A 24,927-nucleotide genomic window follows, 5' to 3' on the forward strand; every position below is an offset into this window, starting at 1 on the left:
AACAATAAAAATTCTCACAACGTTTCGACCGTAGCACAAACGGTCGTCTTCAGGTGTGTCAGTTTGCATAAATTTATTTATTTATATTTTATTATTTTGTTGTTTCCCTTCAACGTGACTTTACCGAAAGTGCTAAAAATATGAATTACTGCAGTCACGGAAGCTTTAAATCGAAACTGAACTTGCCCCGAGCGGCCTGTTAGAGGCTACCTGGGTGAGCTTTGGCTTATTTATCTGTACCTGGGGCCCCTCACGCCTACCTGGGCTCTCTGTGCGCATGCGCGTGGAGCAGACTCAGAGTGTCCACGCCTCTCTCTGTGGAGACGCCGGCTCTGGATCTCAGCGGGAGACAGACGCAGGGAGAGGGACAAGGTGAGACAGATACGGGGAGACACGGGGGAGACACTGGGAGACACGGGGGAGACACTGGGAGACATGGGGGAGACACGGGGGAGACACTGGGAGACACGGGGGAGGCACTGGGAGACACTGGGAGACACGGGGGAGACACTGGGAGACACGGGGGAGACACTGGGAGACACGGGGGAGACACTCGGAGACACTGGGAGACACTGGGAGACACGGGGGAGACACGGGTGAGACACTGGGAGACACGGGGGAGGCACGGGGAGACACGGGGGAGACACGGGGGAGACACGTGGAGACACGGGGAGACACGGGGGAGACACTGGAGAGACACGGGGGAGACACGGGGGAGACACGTGGAGACACGGGGGAGACTGGGGGAGACACGGGGATACACGGGGGAGACACGGGGAGACGGGGGAGACACGGGGAGACACGGGGAGACACGGGGAGACACGGGGGAGACACGTGGAGACACGGGGATACACGGGGGAGACACGGGGAGACACGGGGGAGACACGGGGAGACCGGGGGGAGACTGGGGGAGACACGGGGATACACGGGGGAGACACGGGGAGACACGTGGAGACACGGGGGAGACTGGGGGAGACACGGGGGAGACACGGGGATACACGGGGGATACACGGGGGAGACACGGGGAGACACGGGGGAGACACGGGGAGACACGGGGGAGACACGGGGAGACACCGGGAGACACCGGGAGACACTGGGAGACACTGGGAGACACGGGGGAGACAAGGGGGAGACACGGGGAGACACTGAGAGACACGGGGAGACACGGGGGAGACACGGGGGAGACAAGGGGGAGACACGGAGAAGGGGGAGACAAGGGGGAGACACGGGGAGACAAGGGGGAGACACGGGGGAGACACGGGGGAGACACGGGGGAGACACGGGGAGACACGGGGGAGACAAGGGGGAGACACGGGGAGACAAGGGGGAGACACGGGGAGACACGGGGAGACACGGGGGAGACACGGGGGACACGGGGAGACACGGGGGAGACACTGAGAGACAGGGGGAGACACGGGAGACATGTGGGGAGACACGGGGGAGACACGGGGAGACACGGAGGAGACACGGGGGAGACACTGAGAGACACTGGGAGACACGGGGAGACACGGGGGAGACACTGGAGGCACGGGGAGACACGGGGAGACACGTGGGGAGACACGGGGGAGACAAGGGGGGGGGGACACGGGGAGACACTGGGAGACATGGGGGAGACACGGGGGATACACGGGGGAGACACGGGGGGAGACACGGGGAGACACGGGGAGACAAGGGGGAGACACGGGGGAGACAAGGGGGGGGGGCACGGGGAGACACTGGGAGACATGGGGGAGACACGGGGGATACACGGGGGAGACACGGGGGGAGACACGGGGAGACACGGGGGAGACACGGGGAGACATGGGGAGACACGGGGAGACACGGGGGAGACACGGGGGACACGGGGAGACACGGGGGAGACACTGAGAGACATGGGGAGACAGGGGGAGACACGGGAGACATGTGTTGAGACACGGGGGAGACACGGGGGACACGGGGAGACACGGAGGAGACACGGGGAGACACGGGGGAGACACTGGAGACACGGAGAGACAAGGGGGAGACACGGGGAGACAAGAGGGAGACACGGGGGAGACACAGGGAGACACGGGGAGACAAGGGGGGGGGGACACGGGGAGACACTGGGATACACGGGGGAGACACGGGGAGACAAGGGGGAGACACTGGGAGACACGGGGAGACACTGGAGACACGGAGAGACAAAGGGGAGACACGGGGAGACACGGGGAGACACGGGGAGACAAGGGGGAGACACGGGGAGACACGGGGAGACAAGGGGGAGACGGGGGAGACAAGGGGGAGACACGGGGGAGACAAGGGGGAGACACGGGGAGACAAGGGGGAGACACGGGGGAGACACGGGGGAGACAAGGGGGAGACAAGGGGGAGACACGGGGGAGACAAGGGGGAAACACGGGGAGACACTGAGAGACACGGGGAGACACGGGGAGACAAGGGGGAGACACGGGGGAGACAAGGGGGAGACAAGGGGGAGACACGGGGAGACAAGGGGGAGACACGGGGGAGACACGGGGAAACACGGGGGAGACACGGGGAGACACGGGGGAGACACGGGGGAGACACGGGGAGACACTGAGAGACACTGGGAGACACGGGGAGACACGGGGGAGACACTGGAGACACTGAGAGACACGGGGAGACACGGGGAGACAAGGGGGAGACACGGGGGAGACAAGGGGGAGACAAGGGGGAGACACGGGGAGACAAGGGGGAGACACGGGGGAGACACGGGGAGACACGGGGGAGACACGGGGAGACACGGGGGAGACACGGGGGAGACACGGGGAGACACTGAGAGACACTGGGAGACACGGGGAGACACGGGGAGACACGGGGGAGACACTGGAGACACGGAGAGACAAGGGGGAGACACGGGGAGACACGGGGGAGACAAGAGGGAGACAAGGGGGAGACAAGGGGGAGACACGGGGAGACAAGGGGGAGACACGGGGGAGACACGGGGAGACACGGGGGAGACACGGGGAGACACGGGGGAGACACGGGGGAGACACGGGGAGACACTGAGAGACACTGGGAGACACTGGGAGACACGGGGAGACAGGGGGGAGACACGGGGAGACACGGGGGAGACAAGGGGGAGACACGGGGAGACACTGGGATACACGGGGGAGACACGGGGGGAGACACGGGGAGACAAGGGGGAGACACGGGGGAGACACGGGGGAGACACGGGGAGACACGGGGGAGACACGGGGGAGACACGGAGAGACAAAGGGGTGACACGGGGAGACACGGGGAGACACGGGGAGACAAGGGGGAGACACGGGGAGACACGGGGGAGACAAGGGGGAGACACGGGGAGACACTGAGAGACACGGGGAGACACGGGGGAGACACGGGGAGACAGGGGGAGACACGGGGGAGACACGGGGGAGACACTGAGAGACACGGGGAGACACGGGGGAGACACGGGGAGACAGGGGGAGACAAGGGGGAGACACCGGGAGACACTGGGAGACACGGGGGAGACAAGGGGGAGACACGGGGAGACACTGAGAGACACGGGGAGACACGGGGGAGACACGGGGGAGACACGGAGAAGGGGGAGACAAGGGGGAGACACGGGGAGACAAGGGGGAGACACGGGGGAGACACGGGGGAGACACGGGGAGACAAGGGGGAGACACGGGGAGACACGGGGAGACACGGGGGAGACACTGGAGACACGGAGAGACAGGGGGAGACACGGGAGACACGTGGGGAGACACGGGGGAGACACGGGGGACACGGGGAGACACGGGGGAGACACTGAGAGACAGGGGGAGACACGGGGGAGACACTGAGAGACAGGGGGAGACACGGGAGACATGTGGGGAGACACGGGGGAGACACGGGGAGACACGGAGGAGACACGGGGGAGACACTGAGAGACACTGGGAGACACGGGGAGACACGGGGGAGACACTGGAGGCACGGGGAGACACGGGGAGACACGGGGAGACACGGGGAGACACGGGGGAGACACGGGGAGACATGGGGAGACACGGGGAGACACGGGGGAGACACGGGGGACACGGGGAGACACGGGGGAGACACTGAGAGACATGGGGAGACAGGGGGAGACACGGGAGACATGTGTTGAGACACGGGGGAGACACGGGGGACACGGGGAGACACGGAGGAGACACGGGGAGACACGGGGAGACACGGGGGAGACACGGGGGAGACACTGGAGACACGGAGAGACAAGGGGGAGACACGGGGAGACAAGAGGGAGACACGGGGGAGACACAGGGAGACACGGGGAGACAAGGGGGGGGGGACACGGGGAGACACTGGGATACACGGGGGAGACACGGGGAGACAAGGGGGAGACACTGGGAGACACGGGGAGACACTGGAGACACGGAGAGACAACGGGGAGACACGGGGAGACAAGGGGGAGACACGGGGAGACACGGGGAGACAAGGGGGAGACGGGGGAGACAAGGGGGAGACACGGGGGAGACAAGGGGGAGACACGGGGAGACAAGGGGGAGACACGGGGGAGACACGGGGGAGACAAGGGGGGGACAAGGGGGAGGCACGGGGGAGACAAGGGGGAGACACGGGGAGACACGGGGGAGACACGGGGAGACAAGGGGGAGACACGGGGGAGACAAGGGGGAGACAAGGGGGAGACACGGGGAGACAAGGGGGAGACACGGGGGAGACACGGGGAGACACGGGGGAGACACGGGGGAGACACGGGGAGACACTGGGAGACACGGGGAGACACGGGGGAGACACTGGAGACACGGAGAGACAAGGGGAGACACGGGGGAGACACGAGGGAGACACGGGGGAGACACGGGGGAGACACGGGGGAGACACAGGGAGACACGGGGAGACAAGGGGGGGGGGACACGGGGAGACACTGGGATACACGGGGGAGACACGGGGGGAGACACGGGGAGACACGGGGGAGACAAGGGGGAGACACGGGGAGACACTGGGATACACGGGGGAGACACGGGGGGAGACACGGAGAGACAGGGGGAGACACGGGAGACACGTGGGGAGACACGGGGGAGACACGGGGGACACGGGGAGACACGGGGGAGACACTGAGAGACAGGGGGAGACACGGGGGAGACACTGAGAGACAGGGGGAGACACGGGAGACATGTGGGGAGACACGGGGGAGACACGGGGAGACACGGAGGAGACACGGGGGAGACACTGAGAGACACTGGGAGACACGGGGAGACACGGGGGAGACACTGGAGGCACGGGGAGGCACGGGGAGACACGGGGAGACACGGCGAGACACGGGGGGAGACACGGGGAGACACGGGGGAGACACGGGGAGACATGGGGAGACACGGGGAGACACGGGGGAGACACGGGGGACACGGGGAGACACGGGGGAGACACTGAGAGACATGGGGAGACAGGGGGAGACACGGGAGACATGTGTTGAGACACGGGGGAGACACGGGGGACACGGGGAGACACGGAGGAGACACGGGGAGACACGGGGAGACACGGGGGAGACACTGGAGACACGGAGAGACAAGGGGGAGACACGGGGAGACAAGAGGGAGACACGGGGGAGACACAGGGAGACACGGGGAGACAAGGGGGGGGGGACACGGGGAGACACTGGGATACACGGGGGAGACACGGGGAGACAAGGGGGAGACACTGGGAGACACGGGGAGACACTGGAGACACGGAGAGACAACGGGGAGACACGGGGAGACACGGGGAGACAAGGGGGAGACACGGGGAGACACGGGGAGACAAGGGGGAGACGGGGGAGACAAGGGGGAGACACGGGGGAGACAAGGGGGAGACACGGGGAGACAAGGGGGAGACACGGGGGAGACACGGGGGAGACAAGGGGGAGACAAGGGGGAGGCACGGGGGAGACAAGGGGGAGACACGGGGAGACACGGGGGAGACACGGGGAGACAAGGGGGAGACACGGGGGAGACAAGGGGGAGACAAGGGGGAGACACGGGGAGACAAGGGGGAGACACGGGGGAGACACGGGGAGACACGGGGGAGACACGGGGGAGACACGGGGAGACACTGAGAGACACTGGGAGACACGGGGAGACACGGGGGAGACACTGGAGACACGGAGAGACAAGGGGAGACACGGGGGAGACGAGGGAGACACGGGGGAGACACAGGGAGACACGGGGAGACAAGGGGGGGGGGACACGGGGAGACACTGGGATACACGGGGGAGACACGGGGGGAGACACGGGGAGACACGGGGGAGACAAGGGGGAGACACGGGGAGACACTGGGATACACGGGGGAGACACGGGGGGAGACACGGGGAGACAAGGGGGAGACACGGGGGAGACACGGGGGAGACACGGAGAGACAAAGGGGTGACACGGGGAGACACGGGGAGACACGGGGAGACAAGGGGGAGACACGGGGAGACACGGGGGAGACAAGGGGGAGACACGGGGAGACACTGAGAGACACGGGGAGACACGGGGGAGACACGGGGAGACAGGGGGAGACACGGGGGAGACACGGGGGAGACACTGAGAGACACGGGGAGACACGGGGGAAACACGGGGAGACAGGGGGAGACACGGGGGAGACACTGAGAGACACGGGGAGACACGGGGGAGACACGGGGAGACAGGCAGAGACACGGGGGAGACACGGGGAGACACTGAGAGACACTGGGAGACACGGGGAGACACGGGGGAGACACTGGAGACACGGAGAGACAAGGGGGAGACACGGGGAGACACGGGGGAGACAAGAGGGAGACAAGAGGGAGACACGGGGGAGACACAGGGAGACACGGGGAGACAAGGGGGGGGGGGGGGGGGGGACACGGGGAGACACTGGGATACACGGGGGAGACACGGGGGGAGACACGGGGAGACACGGGGGAGACAAGGGGGAGACACGGGGAGACACTGGGATACACGGGGGAGACACGGGGGGAGACACGGGGAGACAAGGGGGAGACACGGGGGAGACACGGGGGAGACACGGGGAGACACGGGGGAGACACGGGGGAGACACGGAGAGACAAAGGGGTGACACGGGGAGACACGGGGAGACACGGGGAGACAAGGGGGAGACACGGGGAGACACGGGGGAGACAAGGGGGAGACACGGGGAGACACTGAGAGACACGGGGAGACACGGGGGAGACACGGGGAGACAGGGGGAGACACGGGGGAGACACGGGGGAGACACTGAGAGACACGGGGAGACACGGGGGAGACACGGGGAGACAGGGGGAGACACGGGGGAGACACTGAGAGACACGGGGAGACACGGGGGAGACACGGGGAGACAGGCGGAGACACGGGGGAGACACGGAGAGGCAGGGGGAGACACGGGGGAGACACGGGGGACACGGGGAGACACGGGGGAGACACTGAGAGACATGGGGAGACAGGGGGAGACACGGGGAGACAGGGGGAGACACGGGGGAGACACGGGGGAGACACTGGAGACACGGAGAGGCAGGGGGAGACACGGGAGACATGTGGGGAGACACGGGGGAGACACGGGGGACGCGGGGAGACACGGGGGAGACACTGAGAGACATGGGGAGACAGGGGGAGACACGGGAGACATGTGGGGAGACACGGGGGAGACACGGGGGACACGGGGAGACACGGAGGAGACACGGGGGAGACACGGGGAGACAGTGAGAGACACTGAGAGACACTGGGAGACATGGGGAGACACGGGGGAGACACGGGGGAGACACTGGAGACACGGAGAGACAAAGGGGAGACACGGGGAGACACGGGGAGACAAGGGGGAGACACGGGGAGACACGGGGGAGACACGGGGAGACAAGGGGAGACAAGGGGGAGACACGGGGGAGACACGGGGGAGACAAGGGGGATACACGGGGAGACACTGGGAGACATGGGGAGACACGGGGAGACACGGGGAGACACGGGGGAGACACTGGGAGACACGGGGAGACAAGGGGGAGACACGGGGGAGACACGGGGGAGACACTGGGAGACACGGGGAGACACGGGGGAGACACGGGGGAGACACGGGGAGACACTGGGAGACACGGGAAGACACGGGCAGACATGTGGGGAGACACGGGGGAGACACGGGGGAGACACGGGGGAGAAGGGGGAGACACGGGAGACACGGGGAGACACGGGGGAGACACGGGGGAGACATGGGGGAGACACGGGGGAGACATGGGGGAGACATGGGGGAGACACGGGGGAGACACGGGGAGACACTGGGAGACATGGGGAGACACGGGGAGACACGGGGGAGACACGGGGGAGACACTGGGAGACATGGGGAGACACGGGAGACATGGGGAGACACGGGAGACACGGGGAGACACGGGGGAGACACGGGGAGACATGGGGAGACACGGGGAGACACGGGGGAGACACGGGGGAGACACGGGGAGACACGGGGGAGACACTGGAGACACGGAGAGACAAGGGGGAGACACGGGGAGACAAGAGGGAGACACGGGGGAGACACAGGGAGACACGGGGAGACAAGGGGGGGGGACACGGGGAGACACTGGGATACACGGGGGAGACACGGGGAGACAAGGGGGAGACACTGGGAGACACGGGGAGACACTGGAGACACGGAGAGACAAAGGGGAGACACGGGGAGACACGGGGAGACAAGGGGGAGACACGGGGAGACACGGGGAGACAAGGGGGAGACGGGGGAGACAAGGGGGAGACACGGGGGAGACAAGGGGGAGACACGGGGAGACACGGGGAGACAAGGGGGAGACACGGGGGAGACAAGGGGGAGACACGGGGAGACACGGGGGAGACACGGGGAGACACGGGGAGACACGGGGGAGACAAGGGGGAGACACGGGGAGACATGTGGGGAGACACGGGGGAGACACGGGGAGACAAGGGGGAGACACGGGGGAGACACGGGGGAGACACGGGGAGACAAGGGGGAGACACGGGGGAGACACGGGGAGACACTGAGAGACACTGGGAGACACGGGGAGACACGGGGGAGACACTGGAGACACGGAGAGACAAGGGGGAGACACGGGGAGACACTGAGAGACACTGGGAGACACGGGGAGACACGGGGGAGACACTGGAGACACAGAGAGACAAGGGGGAGACACGGGGAGACACGGGGGAGACAAGAGGGAGACACGGGGAGACACGGGGGAGACACTGGAGACACAGAGAGACAAGGGGGAGACACGGGGAGACACGGGGGAGACAAGAGGGAGACACGGGGGAGACAAGGGGGGGGGGGGGGGACACGGGGAGACACTGGGATACACGGGGGAGACACGGGGGAGACACTGGAGACACGGAGAGACAAGGGGGAGACACGGGGAGACACGGGGAGACACTGAGAGACACTGGGAGACACGGGGAGACACGGGGGAGACACTGGAGACACGGGGAGACACGGAGAGACAAGGGGGAGACACGGGGAGACACTGAGAGACACTGGGAGACACGGGGAGACACGGGGGAGACACTGGAGACACGGGGAGACACTGAGAGACACTGGGAGACACGGGGAGACACGGGGGAGACACTGGAGACACGGAGAGACAAGGGGGAGACACGGGGAGACACGGGGGAGACAAGAGGGAGACACGGGGGGGACAAGGGGGGGGGACACGGGGAGACACTGGGATACACGGGGGAGACACGGGGGGAGACACGGGGAGACACGGGGGAGACAAGGGGGAGACACGGGGAGACACGGGGAGACAAGGGGGGGGGGGGGGACACGGGGAGACACTGGGATACACGGGGGAGAGACGGGGGGAGACACGGGGAGACAAGGGGGAGACACTGGGGAGACATGGGGGAGACACGGGGGAGACATGGGGGAGACGGGGAGACATGGGGGAGACACGGGGGAGACACGGGGAGACACTGGGAGACACGAGGAGACACGGGGAGACAAGGGGGAGACGGGGGAGACAAGGGGGAGACACGGGGGAGACAAGGGGGAGACACGGGGAGACACGGGGAGACAAGGGGGAGACACGGGGGAGACAAGGGGGAGACACGGGGAGACACGGGAGAGACACGGGGAGACACGGGGAGACACGGGGGAGACAAGGGGGAGACACGGGGAGACATGTGGGGAGACACGGGGGAGACACGGGGAGACAAGGGGGAGACACGGGGGAGACACGGGGGAGACACGGGGAGACAAGGGGGAGACACGGGGGAGACACGGGGAGACACTGAGAGACACTGGGAGACACGGGGAGACACGGGGGAGACACTGGAGACACGGAGAGACAAGGGGGAGACACGGGGAGACACTGAGAGACACTGGGAGACACGGGGAGACACGGGGGAGACACTGGAGACACAGAGAGACAAGGGGGAGACACGGGGAGACACGGGGGAGACAAGAGGGAGACACGGGGAGACACGGGGGAGACACTGGAGACACTGAGAGACACTGGGAGACACGGGGAGACACGGGGGAGACACTGGAGACACAGAGAGACAAGGGGGAGACACGGGGAGACACGGGGGAGACAAGAGGGAGACACGGGGAGACACGGGGGAGACACTGGAGACACAGAGAGACAAGGGGGAGACACGGGGAGACACGGGGGAGACAAGAGGGAGACACGGGGGAGACAAGGGGGGGGGGGGGACACGGGGAGACACTGGGATACACGGGGGAGACACGGGGGAGACACTGGAGACACGGAGAGACAAGGGGGAGACACGGGGAGACACGGGGAGACACTGAGAGACACTGGGAGACACGGGGAGACACGGGGGAGACACTGGAGACACGGGGAGACACGGAGAGACAAGGGGGAGACACGGGGAGACACTGAGAGACACTGGGAGACACGGGGAGACACGGGGGAGACACTGGAGACACGGGGAGACACTGAGAGACACTGGGAGACACGGGGAGACACGGGGGAGACACTGGAGACACGGAGAGACAAGGGGGAGACACGGGGAGACACGGGGGAGACAAGAGGGAGACACGGGGGAGACAAGGGGGGGGGGGGGACACGGGGAGACACTGGGATACACGGGGGAGACACGGGGGAGACACTGGAGACACGGAGAGACAAGGGGGAGACACGGGGAGACACGGGGAGACACTGAGAGACACTGGGAGACACGGGGAGACACGGGGGAGACACTGGAGACACGGGGAGACACGGAGAGACAAGGGGGAGACACGGGGAGACACTGAGAGACACTGGGAGACACGGGGAGACACGGGGGAGACACTGGAGACACGGGGAGACACTGAGAGACACTGGGAGACACGGGGAGACACGGGGGAGACACTGGAGACACGGAGAGACAAGGGGGAGACACGGGGAGACACGGGGGAGACAAGAGGGAGACACGGGGGGGACAAGGGGGGGGGGGACACGGGGAGACACTGGGATACACGGGGGAGACACGGGGGGAGACACGGGGAGACACGGGGGAGACAAGGGGGAGACACGGGGAGACACGGGGAGACAAGGGGGGGGGGGGGGACACGGGGAGACACTGGGATACACGGGGGAGAGACGGGGGGAGACAAGGGGGAGACACTGGGGAGACATGGGGGAGACACGGGGGAGACATGGGGGAGACGGGGAGACATGGGGGAGACACGGGGGAGACACGGGGAGACACTGGGAGACACGGGGAGACACGGGGAGACACGGGGGAGACACGGGGGAGACATGGGGAGACACGGGAGACATGGGGAGACACGGGAGACACGGGGAGACACGGGGGAGACACGGGGAGACATGGGGAGACACGGGGAGACACGGGGGAGACACGGGGGAGACACGGGGAGACACTGGAGACACGGAGAGACAAGGGGGAGACACGGGGAGACAAGGGGGGGGGGACACGGGGAGACACTGGGATACACGGGGGAGACACGGGGAGACAAGGGGGAGACACTGGGAGACACGGGGAGACACTGGAGACACGGAGAGACAAAGGGGAGACACGGGGAGACACGGGGAGACAAGGGGGAGACACGGGGAGACACGGGGAGACAAGGGGGAGACGGGGGAGACAAGGGGGAGACACGGGGAGACACGGGGAGACAAGGGGGAGACACGGGGGAGACAAGGGGGAGACACGGGGAGACACGGGGGAGACACGGGGAGACACGGGGAGACACGGGGAGACAAGGGGGAGACACGGGGAGACATGTGGGGAGACACGGGGGAGACACGGGGAGACACGGGGAGACAAGGGGGAGACACGGGGGAGACACGGGGGAGACACGGGGAGACAAGGGGGAGACACGGGGGAGACACGGGGAGACACTGAGAGACACTGGGAGACACGGGGAGACACGGGGGAGACACTGGAGACACGGAGAGACAAGGGGGAGACACGGGGAGACACTGAGAGACACTGGGAGACACGGGGAGACACGGGGGAGACACTGGAGACACAGAGAGACAAGGGGGAGACACGGGGAGACACGGGGGAGACAAGAGGGAGACACGGGGGAGACAAGGGGGGGGGGGGGGACACGGGGGGGGGGGGGGACACGGGGAGACACTGGGATACACGGGGGAGACACGGGGGAGACACTGGAGACACGGAGAGACAAGGGGGAGACACGGGGAGACACTGAGAGACACTGGGAGACACGGGGAGACACGGGGGAGACACTGGAGACACGGGGAGACACTGAGAGACACTGGGAGACACGGGGAGACACGGGGGAGACACTGGAGACACGGAGAGACAAGGGGGAGACACGGGGGAGACAAGAGGGAGACACGGGGGAGACAAGGGGGGGGGGGGGACACGGGGAGACACTGGGATACACGGGGGAGACACGGGGGGAGACACGGGGAGACACGGGGGAGACAAGGGGGAGACACGGGGAGACACGGGGAGACAAGGGGGGGGGGGACACGGGGAGACACTGGGATACACGGGGGAGAGACGGGGGGAGACACGGGGAGACAAGGGGGAGACACTGGGAGACACGGGGAGACACTGGAGACACGGAGAGACAAAGGGGAGACACAGGGAGACACGGGGAGACAAGGGGGAGACACGGGGAGACACGGGGAGACAAGGGGGAGACGGGGGAGACAAGGGGGAGACACGGGGGAGACAAGGGGGAGACACGGGGAGACAAGGGGGAGACACGGGGGAGTCAAGGGGGAGACACTGGGAGACACGGGGGAGAAACGGGGAGACATGTGGGGAGACACGGGGAGACACGGGGAGACACGGGGGAGACACGGGGAGACAAGGGGGAGACACGGGGGAGACACGGGGGAGACACGGGGAGACAAGGGGGAGACACGGGGGAGACACGGGGAGACACTGAGAGACACTGAGAGACACTGGGAGACACGGGGAGACACGGGGGAGACACTGGAGACACGGAGAGACAAGGGGGAGACACGGGGAGACACTGAGAGACACTGGGAGACACGGGGAGACACGGGGGAGACACTGGAGACACGGAGAGACAAGGGGGAGACACGGGGAGACACTGAGAGACACTGAGAGACACTGAGAGACACGGGGAGACACGGGGGAGACACTGGAGACACGGAGAGACAAGGGGGAGACACGGGGAGACACGGGGGAGACAAGAGGGAGACAAGAGGGAGACACGGGGGAGACAAGGGGGGGGGGGATACGGGGAGACACTGGGATACACGGGGGAGACACGGGTGGAGACACGGGGAGACACGGGGGAGACAAGGGGGAGACACGGGAAGACACGGGGAGACAAGGGGGGGGGGGGGGGACACGGGGAGACACTGGGATACACGGGGGAGACACGGGGGGAGACACGGGGAGACAAGGGGGAGACACGGGGGAGACACGGGGGAGACACTGGGATACACGGGGGAGACACGGGGAGATAAGGGGGAGACACTGGGAGACACGGAGACACTGGAGACACGGAGAGACAAAGGGGAGACACGGGGAGACACGGGGAGACAAGGGGGAGACACGGGGAGACACGGGGAGACAAGGGGGAGACGGGGGAGACAAGGGGGAGACACGGGGGAGACAAGGGGGAGACACGGGGAGACACGGGGAGACAAGGGGGAGACACGGGGGAGACAAGGGGGAGACACGGGGAGACACGGGGGAGACACGGGGAGACACGGGGGAGACAAGGGGGAGACACGGGGAGACACGGGGAGACACGGGGGAGACACGGGGAGACATGTGGGGAGACACGGGGAGACACGGGGAGACACGGGGGAGACACGGGGAGACAAGGGGGAGACACGGGGAGACACGGGGGAGACAAGGGGGAGACACGGGGAGACACGGGGAGACACGGGGGAGACACGGGGAGACACGGGGAGACACGGGGGAGACAAGGGGGAGACACTGAGAGACACTGGGAGACACGGGGAGACACGGGGGAGACACTGGAGACACGGAGAGACAAGGGGGGGACACGGGGAGACACTGGGATACACGGGGGAGACACGGGGGAGACACTGGAGACACGGAGAGACAAGGGGGAGACACGGGGGAGACACGGGGAGACAAGGGGGAGACACGGGGGAGACACGGGGAGACACTGAGAGACACTGGGAGACACGGGGAGACACGGGGGAGACACTGGAGACACGGGGAGACACTGAGAGACACTGGGAGACACGGGGAGACACGGGGGAGACACTGGAGACACGGAGAGACAAGGGGGAGACACGGGGGAGACAAGAGGGAGACACGGGGGAGACAAGGGGGGGGGGGGGACACGGGGAGACACTGGGATACACGGGGGAGACACGGGGGGAGACACGGGGAGACACGGGGGAGACAAGGGGGAGACACGGGGAGACACGGGGAGACAAGGGGGGGGGGGGACACGGGGAGACACTGGGATACACGGGGGAGAGACGGGGGGAGACACGGGGAGACAAGGGGGAGACACTGGGAGACACGGGGAGACACTGGAGACACGGAGAGACAAAGGGGAGACACAGGGAGACACGGGGAGACAAGGGGGAGACGGGGGAGACAAGGGGGAGACACGGGGGAGACAAGGGGGAGACACGGGGAGACAAGGGGGAGACACGGGGGAGTCAAGGGGGAGACACTGGGAGACACGGGGGAGAAACGGGGAGACATGTGGGGAGACACGGGGAGACACGGGGAGACACGGGGGAGACACGGGGAGACAAGGGGGAGACACGGGGGAGACACGGGGGAGACACGGGGAGACAAGGGGGAGACACGGGGGAGACACGGGGAGACACTGAGAGACACTGAGAGACACTGGGAGACACGGGGAGACACGGGGGAGACACTGGAGACACGGAGAGACAAGGGGGAGACACGGGGAGACACTGAGAGACACTGGGAGACACGGGGAGACACGGGGGAGACACTGGAGACACGGAGAGACAAGGGGGAGACACGGGGAGACACTGAGAGACACTGAGAGACACTGGGAGACACGGGGAGACACGGGGGAGACACTGGAGACACGGAGAGACAAGGGGGAGACACGGGGAGACACTGAGAGACACTGAGAGACACTGGGAGACACGGGGAGACACGGGGAGGCACGGGGGAGACACTGGAGACACGGAGAGACAAGGGGGAGACACGGGGAGACACGGGGGAGACAAGAGGGAGACACGGGGGAGACAAGGGGGGGGGGGGGGGACACGGGGAGACACTGGGATACACGGGGAGACACTGAGAGACACTGGAGACACGGAGAGACAAGGGGGAGACACGGGGAGACACTGAGAGACACTGAGAGACACTGGGAGACACGGGGAGACACGGGGGAGACACTGGAGACACGGAGAGACAAGGGGGAGACACGGGGAGACACTGAGAGACACTGAGAGACACTGGGAGACACGGGGAGACACGGGGGAGACACTGGAGACACGGAGAGACAAGGGGGAGACACGGGGAGACACGGGGGAGACAAGAGGGAGACACGGGGGAGACAAGGGGGGGGGGGATACGGGGAGACACTGGGATACACGGGGGAGACACGGGTGGAGACACGGGGAGACACGGGGGAGACAAGGGGGAGACACGGGAAGACACGGGGAGACAAGGGGGGGGGGGGGGACACGGGGAGACACTGGGATACACGGGGGAGACACGGGGGGAGACACGGGGAGACAAGGGGGAGACACGGGGGAGACACGGGGGAGACACTGGGATACACGGGGGAGACACGGGGAGATAAGGGGGAGACACTGGGAGACACGGAGACACTGGAGACACGGAGAGACAAAGGGGAGACACGGGGAGACACGGGGAGACAAGGGGGAGACACGGGGAGACACGGGGAGACAAGGGGGAGACGGGGGAGACAAGGGGGAGACACTGGAGACACGGAGAGACAAAGGGGAGACACGGGGAGACACGGGGAGACACTGAGAGACACTGGGAGACACGGGGAGACACGGGGGAGACACTGGAGACACGGGGAGACACGGAGAGACAAGGGGGAGACACGGGGAGACACTGAGAGACACTGGGAGACACGGGGAGACACGGGGGAGACACTGGAGACACGGGGAGACACTGAGAGACACTGGGAGACACGGGGAGACACGGGGGAGACACTGGAGACACGGAGAGACAAGGGGGAGACACGGGGAGACACGGGGGAGACAAGAGGGAGACACGGGGGGGACAAGGGGGGGGGACACGGGGAGACACTGGGATACACGGGGGAGACACGGGGGGAGACACGGGGAGACACGGGGGAGACAAGGGGGAGACACGGGGAGACACGGGGAGACAAGGGGGGGGGGGGGGGACACGGGGAGACACTGGGATACACGGGGGAGAGACGGGGGGAGACACGGGGAGACAAGGGGGAGACACTGGGGAGACATGGGGGAGACACGGGGGAGACATGGGGGAGACGGGGAGACATGGGGGAGACACGGGGAGACACTGGGAGACACGAGGAGACACGGGGAGACAAGGGGGAGACGGGGGAGACAAGGGGGAGACACGGGGGAGACAAGGGGGAGACACGGGGAGACACGGGGAGACAAGGGGGAGACACGGGGGAGACAAGGGGGAGACACGGGGAGACACGGGAGAGACACGGGGAGACACGGGGAGACACGGGGGAGACAAGGGGGAGACACGGGGAGACATGTGGGGAGACACGGGGGAGACACGGGGAGACAAGGGGGAGACACGGGGGAGACACGGGGGAGACACGGGGAGACAAGGGGGAGACACGGGGGAGACACGGGGAGACACTGAGAGACACTGGGAGACACGGGGAGACACGGGGGAGACACTGGAGACACGGAGAGACAAGGGGGAGACACGGGGAGACACTGAGAGACACTGGGAGACACGGGGAGACACGGGGGAGACACTGGAGACACAGAGAGACAAGGGGGAGACACGGGGAGACACGGGGGAGACAAGAGGGAGACACGGGGAGACACGGGGGAGACACTGGAGACACTGAGAGACACTGGGAGACACGGGGAGACACGGGGGAGACACTGGAGACACAGAGAGACAAGGGGGAGACACGGGGAGACACGGGGGAGACAAGAGGGAGACACGGGGAGACACGGGGGAGACACTGGAGACACAGAGAGACAAGGGGGAGACACGGGGAGACACGGGGGAGACAAGAGGGAGACACGGGGGAGACAAGGGGGGGGGGGGGACACGGGGAGACACTGGGATACACGGGGGAGACACGGGGGAGACACTGGAGACACGGAGAGACAAGGGGGAGACACGGGGAGACACGGGGAGACACTGAGAGACACTGGGAGACACGGGGAGACACGGGGGAGACACTGGAGACACGGGGAGACACGGAGAGACAAGGGGGAGACACGGGGAGACACTGAGAGACACTGGGAGACACGGGGAGACACGGGGGAGACACTGGAGACACGGGGAGACACTGAGAGACACTGGGAGACACGGGGAGACACGGGGGAGACACTGGAGACACGGAGAGACAAGGGGGAGACACGGGGAGACACGGGGGAGACAAGAGGGAGACACGGGGGGGACAAGGGGGGGGGGGACACGGGGAGACACTGGGATACACGGGGGAGACACGGGGGGAGACACGGGGAGACACGGGGGAGACAAGGGGGAGACACGGGGAGACACGGGGAGACAAGGGGGGGGGGGGGGGGACACGGGGAGACACTGGGATACACGGGGGAGAGACGGGGGGAGACAAGGGGGAGACACTGGGGAGACATGGGGGAGACACGGGGGAGACATGGGGGAGACGGGGAGACATGGGGGAGACACGGGGGAGACACGGGGAGACACTGGGAGACACGGGGAGACACGGGGAGACACGGGGGAGACACGGGGGAGACATGGGGAGACACGGGAGACATGGGGAGACACGGGAGACACGGGGAGACACGGGGGAGACACGGGGAGACATGGGGAGACACGGGGAGACACGGGGGAGACACGGGGGAGACACGGGGAGACACTGGAGACACGGAGAGACAAGGGGGAGACACGGGGAGACAAGGGGGGGGGGACACGGGGAGACACTGGGATACACGGGGGAGACACGGGGAGACAAGGGGGAGACACTGGGAGACACGGGGAGACACTGGAGACACGGAGAGACAAAGGGGAGACACGGGGAGACACGGGGAGACAAGGGGGAGACACGGGGAGACACGGGGAGACAAGGGGGAGACGGGGGAGACAAGGGGGAGACACGGGGAGACACGGGGAGACAAGGGGGAGACACGGGGGAGACAAGGGGGAGACACGGGGAGACACGGGGGAGACACGGGGAGACACGGGGAGACACGGGGAGACAAGGGGGAGACACGGGGAGACATGTGGGGAGACACGGGGGAGACACGGGGAGACACGGGGAGACAAGGGGGAGACACGGGGGAGACACGGGGGAGACACGGGGAGACAAGGGGGAGACACGGGGGAGACACGGGGAGACACTGAGAGACACTGGGAGACACGGGGAGACACGGGGGAGACACTGGAGACACGGAGAGACAAGGGGGAGACACGGGGAGACACTGAGAGACACTGGGAGACACGGGGAGACACGGGGGAGACACTGGAGACACAGAGAGACAAGGGGGAGACACGGGGAGACACGGGGGAGACAAGAGGGAGACACGGGGGAGACAAGGGGGGGGGGGGGGGACACGGGGGGGGGGGGGGACACGGGGAGACACTGGGATACACGGGGGAGACACGGGGGAGACACTGGAGACACGGAGAGACAAGGGGGAGACACGGGGAGACACTGAGAGACACTGGGAGACACGGGGAGACACGGGGGAGACACTGGAGACACGGGGAGACACTGAGAGACACTGGGAGACACGGGGAGACACGGGGGAGACACTGGAGACACGGAGAGACAAGGGGGAGACACGGGGGAGACAAGAGGGAGACACGGGGGAGACAAGGGGGGGGGGACACGGGGAGACACTGGGATACACGGGGGAGACACGGGGGGAGACACGGGGAGACACGGGGGAGACAAGGGGGAGACACGGGGAGACACGGGGAGACAAGGGGGGGGGGGACACGGGGAGACACTGGGATACACGGGGGAGAGACGGGGGGAGACACGGGGAGACAAGGGGGAGACACTGGGAGACACGGGGAGACACTGGAGACACGGAGAGACAAAGGGGAGACACAGGGAGACACGGGGAGACAAGGGGGAGACACGGGGAGACACGGGGAGACAAGGGGGAGACGGGGGAGACAAGGGGGAGACACGGGGGAGACAAGGGGGAGACACGGGGAGACAAGGGGGAGACACGGGGGAGTCAAGGGGGAGACACTGGGAGACACGGGGGAGAAACGGGGAGACATGTGGGGAGACACGGGGAGACACGGGGAGACACGGGGGAGACACGGGGAGACAAGGGGGAGACACGGGGGAGACACGGGGGAGACACGGGGAGACAAGGGGGAGACACGGGGGAGACACGGGGAGACACTGAGAGACACTGAGAGACACTGGGAGACACGGGGAGACACGGGGGAGACACTGGAGACACGGAGAGACAAGGGGGAGACACGGGGAGACACTGAGAGACACTGGGAGACACGGGGAGACACGGGGGAGACACTGGAGACACGGAGAGACAAGGGGGAGACACGGGGAGACACTGAGAGACACTGAGAGACACTGAGAGACACGGGGAGACACGGGGGAGACACTGGAGACACGGAGAGACAAGGGGGAGACACGGGGAGACACGGGGGAGACAAGAGGGAGACAAGAGGGAGACACGGGGGAGACAAGGGGGGGGGGGATACGGGGAGACACTGGGATACACGGGGGAGACACGGGTGGAGACACGGGGAGACACGGGGGAGACAAGGGGGAGACACGGGAAGACACGGGGAGACAAGGGGGGGGGGGGGACACGGGGAGACACTGGGATACACGGGGGAGACACGGGGGGAGACACGGGGAGACAAGGGGGAGACACGGGGGAGACACGGGGGAGACACTGGGATACACGGGGGAGACACGGGGAGATAAGGGGGAGACACTGGGAGACACGGAGACACTGGAGACACGGAGAGACAAAGGGGAGACACGGGGAGACACGGGGAGACAAGGGGGAGACACGGGGAGACACGGGGAGACAAGGGGGAGACGGGGGAGACAAGGGGGAGACACGGGGGAGACAAGGGGGAGACACGGGGAGACACGGGGAGACAAGGGGGAGACACGGGGGAGACAAGGGGGAGACACGGGGAGACACGGGGGAGACACGGGGAGACACGGGGGAGACAAGGGGGAGACACGGGGAGACACGGGGAGACACGGGGGAGACACGGGGAGACATGTGGGGAGACACGGGGAGACACGGGGAGACACGGGGGAGACACGGGGAGACAAGGGGGAGACACGGGGAGACACGGGGGAGACAAGGGGGAGACACGGGGAGACACGGGGAGACACGGGGGAGACACGGGGAGACACGGGGAGACACGGGGGAGACAAGGGGGAGACACTGAGAGACACTGGGAGACACGGGGAGACACGGGGGAGACACTGGAGACACGGAGAGACAAGGGGGGGACACGGGGAGACACTGGGATACACGGGGGAGACACGGGGGAGACACTGGAGACACGGAGAGACAAGGGGGAGACACGGGGGAGACACGGGGAGACAAGGGGGAGACACGGGGGAGACACGGGGAGACACTGAGAGACACTGGGAGACACGGGGAGACACGGGAGAGACACTGGAGACACGGGGAGACACTGAGAGACACTGGGAGACACGGGGAGACACGGGGGAGACACTGGAGACACGGAGAGACAAGGGGGAGACACGGGGGAGACAAGAGGGAGACACGGGGGAGACAAGGGGGGGGGGGGGACACGGGGAGACACTGGGATACACGGGGGAGACACGGGGGGAGACACGGGGAGACACGGGGGAGACAAGGGGGAGACACGGGGAGACACGGGGAGACAAGGGGGGGGGGGGACACGGGGAGACACTGGGATACACGGGGGAGAGACGGGGGGAGACACGGGGAGACAAGGGGGAGACACTGGGAGACACGGGGAGACACTGGAGACACGGAGAGACAAAGGGGAGACACAGGGAGACACGGGGAGACAAGGGGGAGACGGGGGAGACAAGGGGGAGACACGGGGGAGACAAGGGGGAGACACGGGGAGACAAGGGGGAGACACGGGGGAGTCAAGGGGGAGACACTGGGAGACACGGGGGAGAAACGGGGAGACATGTGGGGAGACACGGGGAGACACGGGGAGACACGGGGGAGACACGGGGAGACAAGGGGGAGACACGGGGGAGACACGGGGGAGACACGGGGAGACAAGGGGGAGACACGGGGGAGACACGGGGAGACACTGAGAGACACTGAGAGACACTGGGAGACACGGGGAGACACGGGGGAGACACTGGAGACACGGAGAGACAAGGGGGAGACACGGGGAGACACTGAGAGACACTGGGAGACACGGGGAGACACGGGGGAGACACTGGAGACACGGAGAGACAAGGGGGAGACACGGGGAGACACTGAGAGACACTGAGAGACACTGGGAGACACGGGGAGACACGGGGGAGACACTGGAGACACGGAGAGACAAGGGGGAGACACGGGGAGACACTGAGAGACACTGAGAGACACTGGGAGACACGGGGAGACACGGGGAGGCACGGGGGAGACACTGGAGACACGGAGAGACAAGGGGGAGACACGGGGAGACACGGGGGAGACAAGAGGGAGACACGGGGGAGACAAGGGGGGGGGGGGGGGGGGGGACACGGGGAGACACTGGGATACACGGGGAGACACTGAGAGACACTGGAGACACGGAGAGACAAGGGGGAGACACGGGGAGACACTGAGAGACACTGAGAGACACTGGGAGACACGGGGAGACACGGGGGAGACACTGGAGACACGGAGAGACAAGGGGGAGACACGGGGAGACACGGGGGAGACAAGAGGGAGACACGGGGGAGACAAGGGGGGGGGGGATACGGGGAGACACTGGGATACACGGGGGAGACACGGGTGGAGACACGGGGAGACACGGGGGAGACAAGGGGGAGACACGGGAAGACACGGGGAGACAAGGGGGGGGGGGGGGGACACGGGGAGACACTGGGATACACGGGGGAGACACGGGGGGAGACACGGGGAGACAAGGGGGAGACACGGGGGAGACACGGGGGAGACACTGGGATACACGGGGGAGACACGGGGAGATAAGGGGGAGACACTGGGAGACACGGAGACACTGGAGACACGGAGAGACAAAGGGGAGACACGGGGAGACACGGGGAGACAAGGGGGAGACACGGGGAGACACGGGGAGACAAGGGGGAGACGGGGGAGACAAGGGGGAGACACGGGGGAGACAAGGGGGAGACACGGGGAGACACGGGGAGACAAGGGGGAGACACGGGGGAGACAAGGGGGAGACACGGGGAGACACGGGGGAGACACGGGGAGACACGGGGGAGACAAGGGGGAGACACGGGGAGACACGGGGAGACACGGGGGAGACACGGGGAGACATGGGGAGACACGGGGAGACACGGGGGAGACACGGGGAGACACGGGGAGACACGGGGGAGACACGGGGGAGACAAGGGGGAGACACGGGGAGACACGGGGAGACACGGGGGAGACACGGGGAGACACGGGGAGACACGGGGGAGACAAGGGGGAGACACTGAGAGACACTGGGAGACACGGGGAGACACGGGGGAGACACTGGAGACACGGAGAGACAAGGGGGGGACACGGGGAGACACTGGGATACACGGGGGAGACACGGGGGAGACACTGGAGACACGGAGAGACAAGGGGGAGACACGGGGAGACACTGAGAGACACTGGGAGACACGGGGAGACACGGGGGAGACACTGGAGACACGGAGAGACAAGGGGGGGACACGGGGAGACACTGGGATACACGGGGGAGACACGGGGGAGACACTGGAGACACGGAGAGACAAGGGGGGGACACGGGGAGACACTGAGAGACACTGGGAGACACGGGGAGACACGGGGGAGACACTGGAGACACGGAGAGACAAGGGGGAGACACGGGGAGACACGGGGGAGACAAGAGGGAGACACGGGGAGACACGGGGGAGACAAGGGGAGGGGGGACACGGGGAGACACTGGGATACACGGGGGAGACACGGGGAGACACGGGGGAGACAAGGGGGAGACACGGGGAGACACGGGGAGACAAGGGGGGGGGGACACGGGGAGACACTGGGATACACGGGGGAGACACGGGGGGAGACACGGGGAGACAAGGGGGAGACACGGGGGAGACAAGGGGGAGACACGGGGAGACACGGGGGAGACACGGAGAGACAAAGGGGTGACACGGGGAGACACGGGGAGACACGGGGAGACAAGGGGGAGACACGGGGAGACACGGTGGAGACAAGGGGGAGACACGGGGAGACACGGGGAGACACTGAGAGACACGGGGAGACACGGGGGAGACACGGGGAGACAGGGGGAGACACGGGGGAGACACTGAGAGACACGGGGAGACACGGGGGAGACACGGGGAGACACGGGGGAGACACGGAGAGACAAAGGGGTGACACGGGGAGACACGGGGAGACACGGGGAGACAAGGGGGAGACACGGGGAGACACGGTGGAGACAAGGGGGAGACACGGGGAGACACGGGGAGACACTGAGAGACACGGGGAGACACGGGGGAGACACGGGGAGACAGGGGGAGACACGGGGGAGACACTGAGAGACACGGGGAGACACGGGGGAGACACGGGGAGACAGGGGGAGACACGGGGGAGACACTGAGAGACACGGGGAGACACGGGGAGACACGGGGAGACACGGGGGAGACACTGAGAGACACGGGGGAGACACGGGGGAGACACGGGGAGACAGGGGGAGACACGGGGGAGACACGGAGAGGCAGGGGGAGACACGGGAGACATGTGGGGAGACACGGGGGAGACACGGGGGACACGGGGAGACACGGGGGAGACACTGAGAGACATGGGGAGACAGGGGGAGACACGGGGGAGACAAAGGGGACACGGGGAGACACGGAGGAGACACGGGGGAGACACGGGGAGACACTGAGAGACACTGAGAGACACTGGGAGACATAGGCAGACACGGGGGAGACACGGGGGAGACACTGGAGACACGGAGAGACAAAGGGGAGACACGGGGAGACACGGGGAGACACGGGGAGACAAGGGGGAGACACGGGGAGACACGGGGGAGACACTGGGAGACACGGGGAGACAAGGAGGAGACACGGGGGAGACACTGGGAGACACGGGAAGACACGGGGAGACATGTGGGGAGACACGGGGGAGACACGGGGGAGAAGGGGGAGACACGGGAGACACGGGGAGACACGGGGGAGACACTGGGAGACATGGGGGAGACGGGGAGACACGGGGGATACACGGGGGATACACGGGGAGACACTGGGAGACATGGGGAGACACGG

General features: G+C 66.3%; 1 protein-coding gene across 2 annotated transcripts in view; it reads left to right on the forward strand.

Moving 5' to 3' along the window:
• The first annotated feature begins 231 nt into the window (after positions 1-231).
• Positions 232-24,927, forward strand: part of LOC142906684 (uncharacterized) — a 65,493-nt gene continuing 40,797 nt past the window's right edge. For both annotated transcript variants that reach the window (XR_012930451.1, XM_076054996.1), the window contains exon 1: positions 232-372. Coding sequence is in view for 1 of the 2 variants with exons in the window: in XM_076054996.1 (XP_075911111.1) it covers positions 278-372 (95 nt within the window). In the remaining variant the exon portion in view is untranslated. The remainder of the gene's footprint in view (positions 373-24,927) is intronic.

This window comes from Petromyzon marinus, chromosome 69 (genome assembly GCF_048934315.1).
Source record: "Petromyzon marinus isolate PM22_M1 ecotype Great Lakes invasive population chromosome 69, UKy_Petmar_22M1.pri1.0, whole genome shotgun sequence".
Taxonomy (NCBI): domain Eukaryota; kingdom Metazoa; phylum Chordata; class Hyperoartia; order Petromyzontiformes; family Petromyzontidae; genus Petromyzon; species Petromyzon marinus.